Genomic DNA, 21,249 nt, shown 5'->3' on the forward strand with positions numbered 1-21,249 from the left:
CTATAATGATTTCGCTTACATCCTTTAAAATATATATTTGAAGATCTACGCCATTATTGGCCAGGGGGTGGCGTATAGGCCTCTACCTTTGTTTCAGCTTGTCATTTACTGAAGGAGCAGAGAAGGGCTTTGAAGGAGCCTATAGCCGTCCTCAAACATCGCAGTGGCGCCAAGAGTGACATGAAATTAATTTGTAGCTGAGCTTTTTAGAATGTAGAAGGATTTGAGTAAAATTGTATATATTTATTGATATTTTACCGTACAAATGAAGCCTTATCGACCTTTCAAAATACACAAATATACAGTGTTTAGTACTAGTAAAACATTTGGCTTTTTTCCTCTGATAATTAGTAATCTCACAGTGTCCCTAATTGTCTTAAGGAGGAAATCCCTGATCTTTTATCCCTTGTGGTTCTAAATAGTTTGGACCCACCCAAAGGGAGAATGTACACTAAACAAAGTTTGTATATACTGACACACTGCTCTCATCACTACAGCCGTACTGTTCTGTAAGTAAAGATCAGGAAATATTAGACCATAAAGAGCCTACTTTTGTTACACATCCTGAATAATTAATCCTAAACTATTTAAGATGAGTAGTGTAGATATCAAATGAAGCTTAATGTTGCAGCTACATTGTTGTTATAGTTACAGCATTACTTGTATTAGTGCTATTGGTAAATTGGTATTTGATGTTTTTACCCCGTGTTGAAGATAGGGAGGAATGGTTGTGATTCTGTTCTAAAGCTTGATATGGTTCATTTGCATTTCCTGTGCTGGAATACCTGTTACTGAGCACCCATTTACTCACAATGGTATGAGGTGTGAGACCGAAGCAAATACCTCTCTGAAAAAACCTGTTCAACTGTCTGTCAATTTCTGTTTGTGTCTGTACTTTAGTCAAGTTGGAAACACCTAGGATATAGATCATGAAATGTAATTATGAAATAGAGAGAAGACGATGCAAAGAAACCAGGAACATTGAGTATGCAGTTACAGATATTTGATAAGAATTTAACACTTACGGCCAGTTGTGAGCTGGTGTTTTTTGTTAACATTCATGAAACATTACAAAAGCCGGAACAAGGGTCTTGTTATATCCTAGAAGATGTTTGAACAATGTTTGATGTATTTCCTGAATTTATTCTGTGACGTGTGTGACAAAGTCCTTAAATAGTCTCAGGAGAAGGTTCAAGTCTATACACACCCAGAACCCAGTAACAGTGATAGGAGAAAGGACTTAAGTCTTACTCAGATTTGCATCTCTTACAAAGTTAATCAAAATCTTTCATTGTCGATCTCCAGTGTTGAAGGAAGGAGATGAGGAAATTAAATTGAATGATAAATAATAGCCTGTGTGTGCTGTTCCTTCCAATAATGTCTTACATGAAGTGTTGGATACTAAATTCTTACCTGACACTTTGACTGTCAGCACTAAAAATAGGGCATGTAGTCCGCTCGACTTTTTTTGATGCCTTTGTGGAATGTTACAGTAGTGTCAAGGCAGTAAATAATCTGCCCGACTAACCTGAGATCTGTCTTGTTTGTTGCTTCACAAGCAGGCATGCACCTGTCATGTGGGACATTTCAATAACCCTCCCCAGGGGTTCTTTCTTGTACATGTCTCTGTCTCGAGTAATGGTTAAGGCATGCGGAGGTAGCGATAAATGGTTAGTTTGGAATACTTGGACAATAGTTTGTTGCACATATACTGTATATTTTAGTTGCTAGGGTAAAACGTGTTTTTTGTTAGCAAAGGTTTATGGAAACAGAGAGGAAGGGAGACTGAGGGAGAGAGGAAAGCTACAACAAGAGAGCTTTTAGTACTGGGACGTATGAATCATAAAGAGAAAAAGCCACAGATTGAACGTTCCTTTCCACTTCTTGGTCCTTGCCAGAGTACTCCCATAACTTTTTCCACTGGGCTTTAGGGCAACAATGCCCAAATGTGTGCAACCACGCCCCCCCCCCCCCCTTACACACACACACACACACACACACACACACAACTGTCTTTAACCAACTTTGGACTTCATTAACTCCACCCCGAGGCGATAAATACATGCAGATCCATCTTCATGCTGCCTGAGATTTTTGAGGATGACCCACGGGAGTGGCTGTGTCCTTCCATGGTACCGGATTTACAGTTTTTTGTGGAATTGTCCCTATACTGACTCAGACTGTTGTTCTTCAGATACGATTTTGTTTCTTTGGGAATTATTTCCCCGACATTGACATCTTAACTCTATACTGACTCTCTCCTAATCACGGCCGTTCAGTAAAAGTGTGAATCAAGGCATACTTTTACTTAGCTTCTTGTTGTTACTGCATTGCACTTAATGTGGAAGCTTTCACTGATACACCAATGTGCAAGCTACTGGAAACTCCGCAAAGCAACTGTCAGAAGATAAAGAGCTGAGGAAAGGGGAGAGAAATGGTGCAGAGGGAGATCCAACAACTGCTGCGCCTGTGAACATGTCCAGCCCCAGCTTCTCCCAGCCCCACCTCTTCCCGTTCGCACACCCTGCTACCCCTCCCTGCTCTGTCCCTCATTCTCCCCCGCCCCCTTCAGCAGTACATGTGCAGGGAGAGACTGCAAGGAAACCAGTCTTAGGCACGATCCAAAGGCACACACAGACGACCGAGCAGCCAGGCAGCACTGAATCGATCTCCTTCACCACGCTCACCGCTAGAGAGGACCATATACCCTACCTACAGCTCTCACGTACACCACCAGAAACTTCTAGACAGCTGTGTTTGTTTCACTCTCAAACTCAATCGCACACACCCACTTTTCCAGAAGGATTTAACTAACAACTTCCCTCTCCACGCTGAGGTAAGGCCTGTATTTGCACTGAATGTTGTCATAAGTGCTAAAGAAGGTGTGTGCTGTGTGGTGGTAGAGCTCTTTCAGACATACTTAACAGAAAGGTCTTTTTACTTTATTTGACTTGCAGTGACTTGCAGTGTCACTTTTGAAGAAAAGTGGAGTGTTATGATATTGTAATGCTTGACTCTTGAATATGCAAAGAAGGCTGGTTTGGAAACGGTTTTGGAGTGGGCAAGTAGAGCTAGAAAGCCCTACTTTAAAGCATGTCTGTTCAGTTTTCAGTCATGACCTTGGAGTACAATGTGTATCTCCATTGTGATATGACATGAATGAATAAGATAAGCGCTCCGTTTCATTTCAAGATTGGTAAGGAGGACCTCTTTTCGAGACTTTATTGCAGAACGCTTCTGCCATATACTCCCATGTGGTAATTCTCGTATCTAGACGAAAGGGAAAGTGGATGTCCTCATCTGATCATCCGGCTGGGTTTGTTTTAATGGCAAAGTCTAGTCAAGACTGTGGTGTCATGAAGAGGCTTTGAACAAGCGGGTGTGTTTGGAGGCAACCAAAGACCAAATCAATCCAAGTTTATGACCGTTATACTTTTCCAGCAAGTAGTTTATGGCTGAAGGGGACTATGTTCAAATGTGCCTTTAGGGCCTTTAGTTAACAGCATTGTGCTTTTGTAGTTTCCTGGGTCCAGTTATGAAGATTGTAATACTTTTAAATCCTACTTAAGTGAGTCCAAGGTGTGGTGTTAAACTGTCTGAGAGGATAAATAAGTGTCTCCAACACAATTGAATGAGTACTTGAAAGATACACAGGGCTAACTTGTGACGGGATATTGTGAGCAAACTTGCATATGTCCCCCTACAACTCGTATGACCCTCCACCTGCAGAGAACACATTATACACGCTATCAGAAGTAACCCATGTCTGCAACAGACAATTAAGACAAAGCATTAAGCATCATTCCTTATCCAACATCTGACCGCCAGCTCTTCTCCTCTTTCCCCCTCTTGACCCTCTTCAGCTAGCCCCCCCCCCCCCCGCCCCTCTTCCTAAGCCTCTCTTTGAGCCTCCAGAGCTACCATGGAAACCCCAGGTCAGAAGCGTAGCGGCCGTCCCGGGGCCGCCTCCCCTGCCCGCATCACACGGCTGCAGGAGAAGGAGGACCTGTGCAACCTCAACGACCGCCTCGCCATCTACATCGACAAGGTGCGCTCGCTGGAGACGGAGAACGCCGGGCTGCGGCTACGCATCACCGAGTCTGAGACGGAGATCAGCCGTGAGCTCACGGGCGTCAAGACGGTCTATGAGACCGAACTGGCTGACGCCCGCAAGACCCTGGACTCGGTGGCCAAAGAGCGGGCGCGCCTGCAGCTGGAGTTGAGCAAAGTCAGAGAGGAGTACAAGGAGCTCAAAGCCAGGTAGGACCACACGTGGATACCAGGGGCTGTATTTAAGCTCTCTTTACCTCAAGAATCCATGCTATTGATTTAATTGTAACTTATCAAGATCACATTATTTAGATGGAGTATGCTGAACAGGAGTAGGTGCTGAGATGTGGCATGATTTGTTCCTGTCCAAAGATCATATCTACCAGCCACTACTAGTTACTCTAGCATGCTTATTGGTCAATAGAAAATATCTTTTCTGTATGATTACTTAGATTTCAGTCTATTTATCGTAATACGTGTTTACAGCCGCATATCATTAATGTGAGGCTGTGGGGAACAAAGTAAGAGATAATGGTGAAAACAAGGAACATATGTGGTGAAGTGTGGCACTTCTGTAAACTGACGAGGGCTGGCCTCGTACAGTAACCTGCAATTAGAAGTACACGTTCAGGTATTCCAATGTTGCACAGTGTTCCACTCCCCTTCCATTTCAACATGGCGCTGACTCAACAATTAGTGTTATATCAGTCTATTCATGTTTCCCATATCTGTCAGAGTGAGTAAAATAACCTGAATTATGCTACACCTCCACTTTTACCATATTTTATAAATCCCATAATTCAAGGCTTTACATACTTGGGTATTGGTCAAGAAATGGGTATGAAGACCAACAAAACTTATGGACCTGGAGACCACATTCCAGGTGATTGAATAGGCCCTCAAGCTAGTTGTGAAATACAGCTTTCTGGCTTCAGGCCCATTAGGACCTTAACCTTGTGGGCACAGGCGGACCCGCACCTCTGACAAACACATCGCTCCGTTTCCTTTGAATAACAAGTCTGAGTCGTTCTACAACCCAAGCATCCCAGGCATGCTCAAGAGGGTCATTATCCATCTCCAAAGATGCTATTCAATCAATCCCAGAGACCAGGTTTACCAGTTTATACCTTCAGCCTTTCTGATATGCTAGGCAAAACCACGGAGGTATCCAAATCATTATTCTAATGTTCACCTGCATCCCATTCCAAGCGACTCTATTTGATGTCGAGCTTGGGTTTGGGTTACTCCAGGATCATTCTCACCACAGTAAAATACCCCCTGTACTCTCTCCCTGCAACAGGCTTATGCCTGCAATAACTTCCCAGGAATGTGTTGCAGTCTTGGTGAAGTCAAACTGGGGTTAGAGTGTGTCTGAGCGAATTAAATCGGCTAGCAAATAAGACCTGGCCTTTGCGTGGATCCTACCCATACAAAAGGCTTTACCTTTTATGCATCAGGTTTTTCTCTTGGGAAACCAAACAGGGAAAATATTGCCAAACCAGTGGAAGCTTACTCAACTGAACATACCTTTTCACATAGCTATGACTGCAGTTTGTTAATGTTCATTAGAAATGATGTTGTCTGAACATGAAAATGCATGGTGGGCAAGAGCTTCTGAGCACTGTAGCTTTTTAAAGAATGTAGTGAATCCTTGTGTAGGGCTGCAAATGTACCCAGGTTAGGGTGGGGCCTGACCAGGAAAAGCCTTTGTCTTTACATGTATTTTTTGGGCGTCGGCCTTCATGAGGGTGTGGACTCCTACTGTTGACATAAGTGAATTGGAGCATTTGGAGATCATTGTTAGTGATGCGTGTGGCAAGGTAGATGAGCATTGGTCTATTAGGGCGGTGAAAAAGTGAGGTGGGTTGTTGGTAAAGGACATATTCAGCCTCCCATTTTGTTTTCTGATGCGTCCTTTACAGCTCCCTAGTGACACCAGTAGATTTAAAACAATCGAACTATTCACATGGTTATCATATCATTAGTTTCTTTTGATGCATAGACGGTGGAAATGTCTCAGTCGTTCTGACTCACGCTCTACGCAGACGCCGACCTGTTTGCCAGTGTTTGGTTGCCATGGCCCCCGGGAGTCCTGGCATGGGCGTGTGACAGGGTGGTGACTCAGAGGTATTTTTTCCTTTTTTTTTTTTCTCTCTCTCTCTTCTTCTCAGGGCCCCAGAGACTCTGGGAATGGGCTGACTGGAACCCTCAGTCCAGGAAGCAGGTTATATGTAGGCTTCCACACTAGAGTAGTGAGTCATATGTTTATTAATACTAACAGATTGATGCTGGCTCCCCTATTGGGTTAGAAAGACATGGCGAACTCAACAAACAAACGGAACATCTATTCTCATTTTGATATGCAACTGTTTTTCTGCACGGCTGATGGAAATACAAAGAATTGTTTTGTCTTCCTTTCAGCCGTTTCTTAGTGTTATTCAAATGTAAAACTCTAACTGTACCAAACTGCCGCATATTCCCTTGGCCTTTAGATTGACTCTACACTGTGTAGTGCAATAGTCAAAGCTGTCACTTATCGTGGCTAGTATTTGGTCACACCTGTTCAGACATTTTTGTAGGCCCTCTACAGTTGTGTTTGTGTCACACATTTCCCCCTCAGGGTACTGGCCTAGAATGCTAACTACTTTGTACTAAAACATGCATTGCCCCGTAAACGATTCACAATTATAAAGAAGTTATATTTTACAAATAACAGGTGCTTGTGGAATGCAAGACACTAACCCAAGAGCCTTATGGGCAAAAGCAGATGTCTTTTGATGAAAGCAGAAAGCTGATAATGAAAGGTTCAGACACAAGGCGCTACATGACGTTAAGCTAAAACAAAGAGCTACAGTCTATAGCCCCATGTGGCCACATTTGTTTAGTTTAGTCAGCCAGTCAGAATACTCATCTTGTGCACTGTAGAAGAGGCTGCAAGTTTGGGTCTCGTGCCCGCCAAGCACCTGAGCTGTGCCAATGACTGTGAAATATGAACATGTGTGGGGAAGCCCCCTGAAACCCACCACGCACTCCTAATACACATTAGCCTTTGTGTGGAAATGGTTCCTGTAACACTTTCCTGTCCGTATCCACTGCCATTTTGTTTTTAAATGTATTTGATCAGCAGACATATATCTGAAATAACATACAAACAAAAACTGCATATAGTAAGTGCAGCAGAAAATCAAGGAGTGGAAGGGCACAGTTGTAGAAGTATTAGTGGTTAGCTGTATTTTACAAGATATTGAAATAATAGCATACATTATCATATATTCAAGTTTAAGTCTTTTATTTGTCAAGTACACAGAACAACACAAGGTCAGACTGGGCACTGAAATTCTTAAGGTACACAGAACAACACAAGGTCAGACTGGGCACTGAAATTCTTAAGACAAGACAACTCAAGCACCTGGCATAACATATCAAGTACAACATTGAAACATCTTAATGCAGGCAATTGCTGCTGAGTAATTGCACAGTAATGTATGAACACTTTACTAAAATTACACAACTAAAATTAATGTGGATTTCCCCTCCTAAGCATTGATCCAACCCTGCCCTTTTCTGCACACCTGGATATATAGACATTAACAATCACATATGGTCCCTACGTGATCAAGTCAATTGAACTTTTAAAATGTTCATGCTTTGGAGCTGTATATATTTTTGGTATAGAAGAAGTGTGAATGTCTTTCAAGCATCTGGTGTCAGGGCCTATCAGAGAGCACACCAGGAAATGTATGTATCAAACAGCGTGAACCCATTTCCTTGAGTGTGAATTTATTTCATTTCAGTTTCCTCTCAGTACTTCTCCCAGTCCTATCGAGCCCACACAGCAATAGTCATATGAACTCTGTAGCGTGCACACGTCACCAAAATGGTATACAGTCCACTTACTCAGAGTTGACAGAGGGAAAGTAGATCGTTTAGCCAGTTTCTGACTTTGTTTGACTTCTTGAAATGAACAAACTCCTTCGCTCCCTGTGATCATCCATAAAGATGCCTCAAGACTCACATTCTTATCCTGGATCATATGTTAAAAGAGGAGGGAATACAGACAGACTTTCAGAGGTTAAAAGAGGACAAGGCTCCAGTCACAGAGGGAGGCTAGTCTATTGTTAGTCCTAATATTTGTAAAAAAACATCGTTTTAATGAGTGAGCGATTATTTATAGCCCAAGGAAGTTCTGATGTCATTCTATTGCAGTCACTGATGTAATGCTCCCTACCTTCCTGTGATCACACAGCAAGCCATGCTTACATTTCACTGTACGACAGGAGGAATCCATTCAGTCTCTTTGTCGATCTGTTATCACAAGATATTTTTGAACTGGACATTTTAAGCTGCTTTGTCCTTTAATGGACAAGAGCACACATGCACTCAGTCAATGATGCTTAAATGCTTTGCGTTTTTTTACACCCAAAGCCTCCATTAAATGCATGCTTTAGGCCCTCAATACTGCAGGGTATGAACATCTTGCAAAAGGTCAAGTATGCGAGGAGATGAATTGGCGTCACACCCTTGTCTGCATTCTTGTGGATTTAGACATGATGGAAAACGAAGCTTTTCATCAGCACCTTTTGGATTGAAAAATACGTTTTTTGAGTGAAACGTGTTCAGCAAAGGGGATTCAGGGTTTACTTTAGCCAACTGTCAGCTCTTCATACAACAGAATGAACAGTCAAGAAAGCGATATGTTTTGCATCCTCAGGAAAATTAAATGTCTACTATGACAACTGATTGTTCTATGTCTTCTCCCAGGACGCTTGAGTTCAGTGAGACTCATGAGACGCTTGTCTCTGCCCCCTGTAATGTCTTCCCCCAGGGCAGCCCCATGCTCTTCCACAATGACCTCAGCCTGTATCATGTGACGCGAGACCTACCCTTCCCGTGTTGTGTGGTGCAAAGGGCCATCTAGACTCAAGGCTCTCTGGGTTTGGATGTGGGCCAAATGGGGGAACCCTTTTTTTCTGCCGCTTTTTAATGATGGTGCCAGGACTTCAGAAGGACCTTTTGATGCTAAGTGGTAGCTATTAGAAATGCAGTATCCCCTATGGAACTGTCAGTCTGTGTAAGAGAAAGTATTTTACAGTACAGTCTCGTGGCTTCTTGCCCTACTTGCCTTAGAACAGTACACTGCAGCGGAAAACTGTGTCCGTAAATGTGTAGGATGGCGTTGGGTTGAGTTCTGTTTAGATAATGAAAGAGTAGAGTTTATGCTTCACTGGACCCAGGACTGGGTTCTGAGAAGAGCAATGGTGGTTTGGAAAGACTGTGTGTGTGGAGAGAGTGGAGTTTGTGGATCAGAGTTTCCATGGTACTCTGTTCTCAGCAGGATCCTGCCAAGCTGCATGAGTCACTTGATGACTGACGGGCTAAATCACTTTAAGATGCTGAAACACACAAACACACTCACACGGGACCACACACACATACATTCTACTGATTGGGAGTTCCCGTTTGCTAGTAGGTGAGTTTGGTGTGCCAACACTAACTCGCATAACTTTAATTCCTTGCAATTCCTCTCAGTGGGTTTTTACTCTAATGTACATTTGTAACCAACGTTTCCATATAATTCGACTAGGCATGATGTTTGAATACGGGGAGATGCCTCCAGATGCTTTGCATTTAGTGTCACTCAGAATTTCCTTTGTTTGGTTGAGCTTATGAAATCTTAGCTTGATTCTAAATGGTTTATTTCAACCTTCTAAATGGTTTATCTTCAACATTCTTTCGCGTCCTTTTGAAAATCGGGTAATTAGCTGGGAAGATGCTAACTGTCCTCCATGTCTCTCTGGATAAGAGCGTCTGCTAAATGACTAAATGTTGGAATACAGCATGTACCAATTGTATCCAGGCCAAATACTCTGTTTGTAACCCAGATCTTCTTTCTTACTATTTGCGATAACCATGTCCACTAAATGTCAACTTCATTTGATATGTTTCTCTCTCTCTGGATACTGTGTTTGATTGTGTCCCACGTTACCTCACAGCTGTTAGTTTAGCTGTTACAGTAGCTTTCCCAGTGCTAACACCAATGCTAAACTAACACCACACAGCACACTTTTTGTTGCTTTTAGCTCCATGCTAATGTCAGTGCCACACCCTCTACTCCACCTACATGGCCCCAGCACAGAAAGACTTTGCAGTAACCAAATGCAGCTGGGTGGGGCAGCAACCAAGGTCTCTCTGGAGAGCGCTGAGTAGAAGACATATCTGACTGTTTACTCAACGGGAGAGCTTGCCACACCACAGTTTGTTGTTAATGTATACTGTTCATGGTTTACCAAAGTTGGCTGCATGGAAACATTTGATTCAGCCCATGTTATTTTTTCTACAGTATAGTAACTATGGTGGATTAAATGCTCGCAGAATTTCAGATGCAAATATTTTTTTTTGTAAATGTTGTTTTTGTAATAGTCTAGAGTATTTTCTGTGTTGCAAGGGCAGTATTGAAGGACGACAGAGTAAGGTTACCTATACACTTGAAACAGTTCCTTATCTTGCAAAGATAATGTGATTAAACAAAGGTGATAGCTAGCCTTTTATACAAACTGGCCAAAGTGTCAAAAGACAGGCACCAGGTGTTTGACGAGCCGTAAAATAATTATTAAAAGCCCACACACAGTCAGACCTGCATAAAAGGCTTTATCAGTGATTGAAAGGCTTAGGCATAAGGCTTTCCTTTCCTTTTGACAACTATGTGTTTGATATGGGGGACAGAATGGGATGGATTTAGAAAGGTACATTCAGTTGTCATGACTCAAGGCTTTCTGCGGATGTCAGTGTTTACATTGTTGCCGACTGTGAGTGTATGATGTTAGAGCAACAGTAACTGCTCTTTGGTGGTGTTATCGGATGTCGATATTTTTAATATCTTACTCGCTTGTTGCACAACCCACCTCATGCCATGTCATAGGCCTAGAGGTCCTTTGCGCCAATCTTAAATGTTATGGTTGCTATAGTTACACGTAAAACATGCATGTGTAGCTCCAGTGACACATTGTACAGGGCTGTTGTTTGTGGAAAGTACTATTGTTATTTCTGGACTCTGTTTACTTAAATAGTGTTATTCATCGGCTTTTGGCTTCCTTACTTATTTCTTGTTCATATAGTCTCAATCTTTCCTAAAATCGCTCCACTGCATGTGTAGGTACCGCTTAACGTCCTGGCAGGAAAAAAAAATTGGGGGTGGGAACCTTTTTGTAAGATTTCTGGCGGGAAAAAGTAGGGGAACCCTGGTGTATTCCCTAAATGTTGAAAGAATGATTCATCGTGCGACCCCACCCCTTTCCAGTTTACACATGTCAACCAGACGGCCCGTGAATAAACACAGTGCCATAGTGGCACACCGTGCAGATCAATCAGCACTTCCAACTCCCCACAGAGGAATTCCGTTTGTAGTAGCACAGGAAGCGAACGAGGCGGTGAAGTGCTTCTCAGCCCCCGTGGCCTCACTGATGGGACATGAAGCTTTTTGCACCCCCTGACTGTGGGCAACTCTACAGAAATGTAACATTGGTGCTATGCTGCTGATGGGTAAGGGTTGTGGTTTCCAGGTAGAAAGAAACATGATGGAGTTGGTTACTCAGACCTTTAACCCAGTAAGAGTCCAAGGTTTTGCAATCTTAAATGACCCTGAATTGCATACTTAAACATATCCACAGTGAATGTTCTGCCAAACAAGACAAACTATTTGGTGAATGCAAAAGATATTGCTGAAAATATAGCAATTTGTAATCATAAAGTAAGTGGTGCCATTTAGTCATTTTGAATGTGGCTGAAACTGCAAAGTATCTAATTAGCAATTCATATTTTCTCAAAACCTCTTTGCTATTTCAATGATTTAGTGCAACATTATCTGTTTCATCTCAATGACAGGATAAGTTTCCATCCTCAAATGTAGACATTTAGACACTGTTCAGTGCATACCTACCCCGTATTTAGGTAGTATTACTTTTGAATTACTGTACCCTTTTTTTATAATGATGCATCAGCCTGTCATAGAAATTATAGGCTAGACTTTCCAATGTGTGCTTACAAGGCTTTTCCACGCTGTTCAGGTCTGGAATATCCTGAAAATAAACATTCACAATGAAAGGTCCACCTCCTTTTTCCTTTCTTTCCAATCCCCCAAAACGTGGAGGGAAATGCCATACTGAAGGCCTGACAACTAGGCCCTGGTTGTCATAGTAACGACACAGCAAAACAGGGAGGACTGTGGGTTTCTTTTTTTTTTTTTTGGGGGGGTGCGGGGCGTGTAAGGCGCTCTCTATGCTCGTCATTGAGGTGGACAAAGATAGAAGTGAGTCACCCAAAGGCTGGGGGCTGAGCTGACACATTCCTCCTTTTATTATTTCTCCTCTCTTACTCTCTCTCACAAACACAAGCCATGTTTCCCTTTTACAAGCTCGTTTCTTTTCCTAAAACGTTTTCTCAATTTCTTCTTTGTTCCAGTGTCTCCTTTGCTATATTTATATAGCAAATATATTCTGTATTCAGGTCAAATGTTTTTAGCCATATCTGTTTAAAAACACAAATTATTTTGAACTTGTATAAAACAAAGAACAGCATATTATAGAGGAATAGTGTTTGTGAAAAGGCTTAAACAACACACCATCAACTGGGCAAAAAAAAACGTATGTCCTTTTCTGTCAGAGAGCAGAATTATTACATCAAGATGAAACGGCGTACTATACATGCACTCTCAGTGTACATTTTCAACATGTTCTGTAAATATTTGATTTAAAGATGAAAAGATGGTCTTAATGCCATTAGTAAAGCAGCACATATGTATACAGATGATTCTAATTCTGTAAATTAGCGGTGTTTAGATTGGCTTGAATTCCTCTGGTACAGTATAGTATAAACTACAGATCATTCATAACTGTCAACTGTTTGATAAACAAAATTAAACATAAATACATGAACATCTGTCTGTTCCAAGATTGAACAGAAACAAGGTTGAGCTTTATTTAAAATACAAGTCAGTGCAGTCAATTCATGCAAAGTCAAATGGGATAATGCAAATGGACAAACACAGTCACTCATGAAATAACAAACATATACTTACACACATGCGTGCGCGCTCACACACACACACATTTATTCATACGCACAGCATACAAACACACACAAGTACATTGTTGTAGATTTTCTCACAACCTTCCCCCATTGTTGTAGTTGTGAGGTTATTCTGGAACAATCCTGAAGATGAATGCATTTATACTATATATATATATATATATATATATATATATATATATATATATATATACACACACAATGCAACAAAAAAAAAAATAAGTACATGTTTTTTTTTTTTTTTTTTTACAATAATTGGTCATTTTTATGACATAAGGTATGCACACACACCCATGCACCTTCAGCCAGTTTGGGACAATAGCTTTACAATTGAGCGCACATACTCATTTCTTCATGTTTAGGAATGCACACAAACAACAGATTCACACCTCATAACAACCAATAAGTAACAACCTTCTCTTAGGTTTCCTCCGTGTTCCTCAATCGCTATAATGTTAATTACCCATTTTATGGCAACAATAAAAATGTTCCACCATAACAAAAAAATATCTAGCGTCTGCAAGAGTAAACACTTTATTGGGACCCAAGTTATTAACCAGAGGGAACCCATCAGAGCCCAATGTACACAAACCCCAATATGGTTGAACTTTTACAATTAGTACAATTTCTATTTACAGGAGCTGTTTCATTTTCCCCTAGTTGACCATCTAGGTAGTTGTGCTGTAATTTGCACTAGGGTTTTGTGAGTTGATAGGCAGTTAAAGCTGCCGTGTGTGTGTGTGTGTGTGTGTGTGTGTGTGTGTGTACTCTAAGCAAGCATGAGCATCTCTGTATGCTGGTCCATGTACTGACACTTGTAGCATCAAGAGGGTGAGTTACTTTGCTGGATACTTTACAGGTTGTGTAGGTGTCACAAGAGTCTGCATTTTATGGATAAGCAAGGGAATGGACTGTGGTCTATGGGTGGACAGTTTTCTCGATCTGCAATGATAACAAAATATTTTAAAAATTTGACTTTTTCAAGGTCACATGAATGGATGTGTGGGTGATTAGAAATGCTCCAGTTAATAGTGCTGGATCCTACCTCCAGATTTGTAAAACCCACAACCCCTGTTGCACACCAGGGCCTACACGGCCTTCTGAAATCACAGAGGAACAGACTGATCTCCAGGACGATAAGCGAGAGCAAATGTGTTTCAACACATTGTATGCATGTATATGTACAGTATGTCACCACGCACACATGTTAAACATAGCTTAGTCTTATTGGAAGTATGGGCCTTTTTATTTGAATGGGAGCCACTCTGGTTGGCAGCGTACGGGGAACCATGAGGCCCCCCTGGGTAAGTGGTCTGGAAGTCATCTCCCTTAGCAGATGGCCATCATTAGTGACAATGAACACTCCAAATGTAATAACGGGTGGGGTGGGAGGGGTGGTGGTGGTGGTGGTAGGGGGGTTTCCTTCCTGGACCACCAAACTAATACACACTTTTTCTTTATCTTCTGTGCTTGGCCGTAGAGCGGTTTTTCCTTGTGCTCTTCCAAGTGGTTTGGTTGTTTTCTTCTCTCTCTGTACCCACAATGCTGATTTTATTCCTTGGGAGCATTTACGGGATGTTTAACAGAACGCACGCACATGCAGACGAGCCTGAATGTTTTTAATTTAACAAAGATTTCCCGGAGAGCATTGCATGTTTCACTTCTGTTGGAAGCCCACAAGCAATGAGCTTTTGTCCTTTTTAGGACAGGGTGTTTTATTCCTTAATGGCCCTTTCAAATATCCGAGTCACCACAGTACTGCTGCTGATAGATGAGTCAAACAGAGGTCCTCAAATTAATTTGTGATGAGTAGTTATTGTTTTCCTAGGGAGGATTGTTATCATATGCTCATTATAGGATTATGAAAGGGACTCATTTTTCACAATCACTCAACCTGGCCGGGTAGATTCAATAGGCTCAGCTTATGTAACTAACTTGGGTTAATATGCTACCTGACATTATAAAGCCTCCAAGTTATTGCTCGATAATGAAAACAAACAGATGTTCTTTTGTTACGGTATCTTACCACTTTAAATCCATGTACATCTCCTTCCTCGTTCTCCTCAGGAATGGTAAGAAGGAGTCTGAGCTGGAAGCAGCTCTGGCCCGACTGAGGGACCTGGAGGCTCTGCTGAACTCCAAAGACGCTTCTCTGTCTACAGCGCTGGGGGAAAAGCGCTCTCTAGAAGTCGAAGTGAGGGACCTGAAGGCCCAGCTGGCCAAGGTAACATACCGTCAGACTTTCATACACACAGTACACATACAGACACATTTTCACATAGTTTCCCTACGAGGGCTTTATACCCGCACACAATGGTTCACTGCCACAATAGGCTATTGTCCTAGCCCATGCCGCAGTTGTAGGCCTCGTTTTCTCAATGAAACTTGCCATGTGGTGAATGTTGACTGAATGGCTTTCTTGTGCCACCTACTGTTCACAGGAGGGAAGTACATCTTTGCAGCCAATTATTCTATGCCCTCACAATTTCATTTAATCCATTTAGTCATTTAGCAGACACTCTTATCCAGAGCAACTTACAGTAAGTACAGGGACGTTCCCCCCCGAGGCAAGTAGGGTGAAGTGCCTTGCCCAAGGACACAACGTAATTTGGCACAGACAGAAATAAAAACGGCAACCTTCTGATTAATAGACTGATTCCCTAACCGCTCAGCCATCTGACCACCCCTGCAATTTCTTGGCTTTTTTAACTTCTCTCTCTTTCTCACCCACTCCCGCTGTGAAGTTGGAAAGCAGCCTGACCGATGCCAAGAAGCAGCTGCAAGATGAGATGCTCAGGAGGGTGGACGCGGAGAACCGCATGCAGACCCTCAAGGAGGAACTGGAGTTCCAGAAGAACATTTCCAACGAGGTGAGACAAACGTCGGCTCCCCCCCCCCCCCCCCTCTTTTGAATGCCCGTTTTGCTCCGTTCGTCTTTGCTTCTCTTTTGTGTCTCGTCTACCTTCGTGTCGTCTCTCCCCACCTCTCTATGTACCTCTCACTCATCCCGGTCATCGCACACTTCTCCATCTTCGCCCAAAATGGCTCCCCATGTCCTCACCGCCCGTCTCCTCCCCCCTCCGACCATTTAAGGGTCAGCGTGAGATGCGCCGTAGGCACGAGTCTCGCCTGATGGAAATAGACAGCGGGCGCCAGCAAGAGTTTGACATGAAGCTGTCTGAGGCCCTGACTGAACTGAGAGCACAGCACGAGGAGCAGGTCAGCATCTACAAGCAAGAGATCGAGAAGACCTACAACTCCAAGGTAGGGGAGCGGCCCCACACACACACATGCACACCTGTGAGACGGCCCACCACATGGGGGAAGTTCACGTGTTGCCCAATGGATAAGTCATGGCTTCATTGGTAAGGGTCTATGTCTCTCCCCTCCCCTGTTTCTGCCAGCTGGAGAATGCTCGCCAGTCTGCGGACCGGAACAGCAGCATGGTGGGCGCCGCCCACGAGGAGATGCAACAGTTCCGCGTGCGAATGGAGGGCATGTCGTCCCAGCTCAGCCAGTTGCAGAAGCAGGTACGAAAAACGGCACAAAAGCAAAACTTGGATTTTTCGTTCGTTTCGTTCATTTTCAATCTGGACCGCCTCGTCACGGACTTGCACTTCTCTTGAATCAATTTTGCCATTTCCGCTTGCTCACGTGCCTTCTCCCTGTGCGCGCGCCGCGTGCTTCGACCTCCACCCTCATCAGCTGGCGGCACGGGAGGCCAAGGTACGCGAGCTGGAGGAGTCGCTGATGCGGGAGCGGGACAGCATGCGCCGGCGCCTGGAGGACAAGGACCGGGAGATGGCCGACATGCGCATGAGGATGCAGCAGCAGCTGGACGAGTACCAGGAGCTGCTGGACATCAAGCTGGCCCTGGACATGGAGATCAGCGCCTACAGGAAGCTGCTGGAAGGAGAGGAGGAGAGGTGAGGAAGGAACAAGGACCCGACATCCGAAGCTCAAACACACACACACACTCATATTTGCATGCAATTGAGAGGGAGACGGATAAACCCAGGCTCTCAACTGTAGGAAGTAAGGTTTCTAGATGATCAACTGTGATGTAGCCTGTGTTCATGCCCACTCTCTCTCCCCCCCCCCCTCCCGTTCGTTCTCCACCTGCTCCAGGCTGCGCCTCTCCCCCAGCCCTCCGCCCACCCGGGTCACGGTCACCCGCACCTCGGGCTCGGGCACGCACACCCGCGTGCTCAAGGCCGCCGCCGCCGCGGCCAGCAGCAGCCGCAACTCCTCCGGGAGCGTCAGTGCCAAGAAGCGCCGCCTCAACGACAACGACAGCGAGACGTCCAGCCTGGCAGGGGCCGTGACGCGCACGCGCATCGCCCAGCAGGCCTCGGCGAGCGGCCGCGTCACGGTGGACGAGGTGGACCTGGAGGGGAAATTCATCCGCCTCAGCAACAAGGCCGACGAGGTAAAAAAAAAAAAAAAAAACACGCAACATTTTTCAGAGAGAAGGAGGTCCCTTGATTTGCAGTTTGGAGTCTCATACTCAAACTCATAAGGCCATTGGTAGCTGGTTAATCTGAACCCCAACTTTCTATCACACAGGACCAGCTTCTGGGTCACTGGCAGGTGAAGAGACAGGTGGGCACCAGCAGCCCCATTGTCTACAAGTTCCCTCCCAAGTTCACCCTCAAGGCCGGCCAAACCGTCACTGTGAGTCCCAAAGCCATCCGCGCCATCGATGCAAACTCGAACCGCATGAACAACATGTTTAAAAAAAAAGTTGTGTATCCTTCGTCTCACCTTCGTCTCCCTCCCTCTCTCTCTCTCTCTCCCCCCCCCCCCTCTCTCTCTCCCCCACCCCCTCTCTCTCTCCCCCCCTCCCTTCCCCCTCCCGTATAGATCTGGTCAGCTACAGGTGGCGGGACCCATAACCCCCCCACAGACCTGGTGTGGAAGACCCAGAACACCTGGGGCAGTGGAGACCTGTTCCAGACCACCCTGATCAGTGCCAATGGAGAGGTGACACACACACTCACACTACTTCCACAGCTTCAGCTCATGAGTTGCCAAGCTCCATGACCAAGGCACAACTGACTGCTTTTGAGCTTTGTTCAATGACGTGATCCTGAATCACTCAAATGTTTTTTTTTCTGTGTTTTCTAGGAGATGGCCATGAGAAAAGTCACACGCACCCTATTCCAGGAAGAAGACGATGACATGGTAAGTCTCCCATCACATGCCCCAAAAGAGAGGGAACAGAGTCTGTTCCCGACAGTTCTGATGGTGGGATTAATGAATGGCCTTCTGTCCCTTTCTCTGCAGGCGGCCCACAGCACGTGCGGTGTGGATAGCGAGTACAACCTGCGGAGCCGCACGGTGATCTGCGACTCGTGCGGCCAAACGTCGGATCGCGGTACCTCGTCGGGCGTGTCCAGTGGCTCCATCTGCAGTAGTGGAGGAGGTCTGCCAGAGGGCCTCATTGGACAATCTTTTATTGTTGGTAACAACCTACGCAGAAAGGTACAGGGAAAGAAAATGCGTGAATCTGCCATCTCATCAGCATGAACTAAACCACCAATAAGCAGGAAATAACTATTTGCTTGAGACATTTGGTAAATTATGTTTTTATAAAAACATGCTTCTTCAGGCTATACATTTATAATTTCATAACTAATACGTGATGGATTTATTGGTTTTTTACTACATTACTTACTATAACCAAACTCAGTTTAGATTCTGTATTTTTTATATATCTTATTTGCATTCTATTTACTCTCAAATTACACAAACATATTTTCACACTCAAGAAAGCATTTTTTTTTGTGTCCCACTACACTGTCCTAATTCCTAAGCTCTTACAACTGTATCCCCTTCCTGTTCACTCACTTGTCACTTCCTCTGACATCTTTTTTCTCTTCCTGTCTTCTGTAGGGAGGTCGCCAACCGGAGAACTGCTCCATAATGTAGAACCAAACAGCAGCAGCACCTCACCCGAAGAAGAACCTCTCGGTCCACTTATAGAAGAGACTGCATTGTTTTGTACTTCTTACCTTTTGTTTTCCTTTCAATTTGCATTTGTGTTATATATATACTATGATCAACTATAAATCATATGCGACAATTTGCAGTTAGTTTAGCTTTCGTACTTGTTTTGTGGAGTTGCATGTATCCAATAAGACTTTTATATATATATATATTATAGCTTTTTTTGCATGAGGGCCAGGCAATTGCTTGTTGTGTATAAGAGCCCAGTCTATGCTCAGGAAAAGAGGCATTGACAGCTCTTGTTCCTCTGGTAGACTTGGATACGTGTCAAGGTTTGAAGTCTTGAAGGCCAAGCTGTCAACACATGACACGCACATAAACCCTGCCTTGACGTACGTTGAGATTTAAGATCAAACCAGTTGAAACCTGGGGTCATATCCCTGGTGTGCCCACATTCGCGACCATGAATGTTCAGAATATCTTCTCCTTTTCAATCGGAAGAATTAGGGAGGGAGGGAATAATGTATGCAACTGGGGAGGGAGACACGTCTGGTAATTCTAAAACTTTAGCCAATGGAGCCATTTAAAAAAATAATCTATATATATTTTTTAAGATGGACATGAATGGCTTTTTTGGGGCTGTGGTAAGGATCATTAAGCCATATTTGCATTGCAACATAAATACCAATATTACATTTTCTGTAGTTTATGCTTGCTTTCAAGAAAGTTTACTTTTGCTTTTGCCCAAAAATACATATGTAGTTGATACTAGTTTTTATACTGTATAATTTCTAAAGGAATGATTTCATAGACATTTGGATTAATATTACTAACATTATCAATGACGTGAAACCTGTCAAACCAAGTCAGTTTTGTTTTTGTTTTTTTTATGACGGAGTATGGCTGCTTGATATATTGATTCAAAGTTAATCTCCATGTCGTGCAGCGTTTGGAAGGATAGAACATCTGTTGATTTGGGTGAAATTAGAATGGCCACGTCGTTTATGCACCAGTTTTATGGATGATAAAAAATTACATAGATGCTTTTTCTTTCAAGAAAATTGTATTTGGTCAAATGTCCAAAAGATGTATTCGGCTAGTCCGAAATTTATTTGTAATTGACAAAAGATGGTGCTTTGTTTTACAGCAAATTTACTCTATTCACTTTATAGATTTTGGTTAAGTGCATGGATCTTCTATCAGATCTTCTAGTACAATTCTTATTAATTTTACAGATGAATCCTGGACCATGCTGTAGAATAACAATTGTTTATTTTGGTTTTAACTTGCTTTGCTTGATTTAGCTGACACTTTTTGGGGGGTTTTGGTGGTGGGGTATGAGGGATACAAATTTCTTTGGACTTTGTGTATGTGCTGCAATTTTCCACAGATTTACCTGTTATGCTCACTACTGTAGGTAACAATTTAGCAGCTTGACATTGTTTGTACTCCAAAGTGACGCATATTGAAACTGAGAAGAATATTTTCTGAGAATACTTGACAGACCCGTAACTTTATTTTGTATTTGTTTTGAACTTCATACAAGTTAAAACCAAATAGCCTGTCTACATCACTATATTTAACTGATTGCAGGGCCAAAATTTGAATGTACTTGGATGCAAGTGAATATTGGAAATGCTATTTTTCTGGTATTATTAGCGGTGCCAAAAAAAACATTTGTCTGAGTATTTGTCTTCTGAGGCATGAGATTTATACTTTTATAGATTATTTACATATTTGTTTTAATGTCTGCAATAACATGTTAAAAGTTATGCACATTGTCTGCAGAAGATGATTTATGCAAATGTTGTGCCTTATAAAGGATGGCAATATGCCTCTTTTCAATATCAGATATTTTAAAACATCAAATATTGTAAAGATGGTCAATGCCTGTGTAACTACCTTAATACATTGCCAGTTTGTACATTTGAGCATAAACAGTATGCAGGCCTTATGACATATCATTAATAATAATAATAATAATAATTAATGAATTAATTCGTTTCAAGTAGGATTCTGTCAAGAAATTGTATTTGAAATGATGTTTGACATGGAATTGCTTTGCAATCAATCAAATGTGCCATTTTGTCATTCCTGTTTACGGTCATGCTAAGTAAATGTATTCTCCCAATGACAGTTGTACATGATTGTCTATGTACTTGGTCA

General features: G+C 43.0%; 1 protein-coding gene across 1 annotated transcript; it reads left to right on the top strand.

Annotated features, from left to right (window-relative positions):
* Positions 1-3,903: 3,903 nt before the first annotated feature.
* Positions 3,904-21,234, top strand: lmna (lamin A). Its single transcript, XM_084709089.1, has 12 exons — positions 3,904-4,260; positions 15,202-15,358; positions 15,879-16,004; positions 16,228-16,398; positions 16,539-16,664; positions 16,840-17,060; positions 17,263-17,563; positions 17,701-17,808; positions 17,998-18,117; positions 18,262-18,318; positions 18,421-18,618; positions 19,030-21,234. The coding sequence occupies exons 1-12, from the start codon at positions 3,923-3,925 to the stop codon at positions 19,063-19,065; spliced, it is 1,959 nt and encodes a 652-aa protein (XP_084565215.1). The 5' UTR covers positions 3,904-3,922; the 3' UTR covers positions 19,066-21,234.
* The last annotated feature ends 15 nt before the right edge of the window (positions 21,235-21,249 follow it).

Source organism: Hypomesus nipponensis, chromosome 2 (assembly GCF_054491055.1).
Source record: "Hypomesus nipponensis isolate SF chromosome 2, ASM5449105v1, whole genome shotgun sequence".
NCBI lineage: Eukaryota > Metazoa > Chordata > Actinopteri > Osmeriformes > Osmeridae > Hypomesus > Hypomesus nipponensis.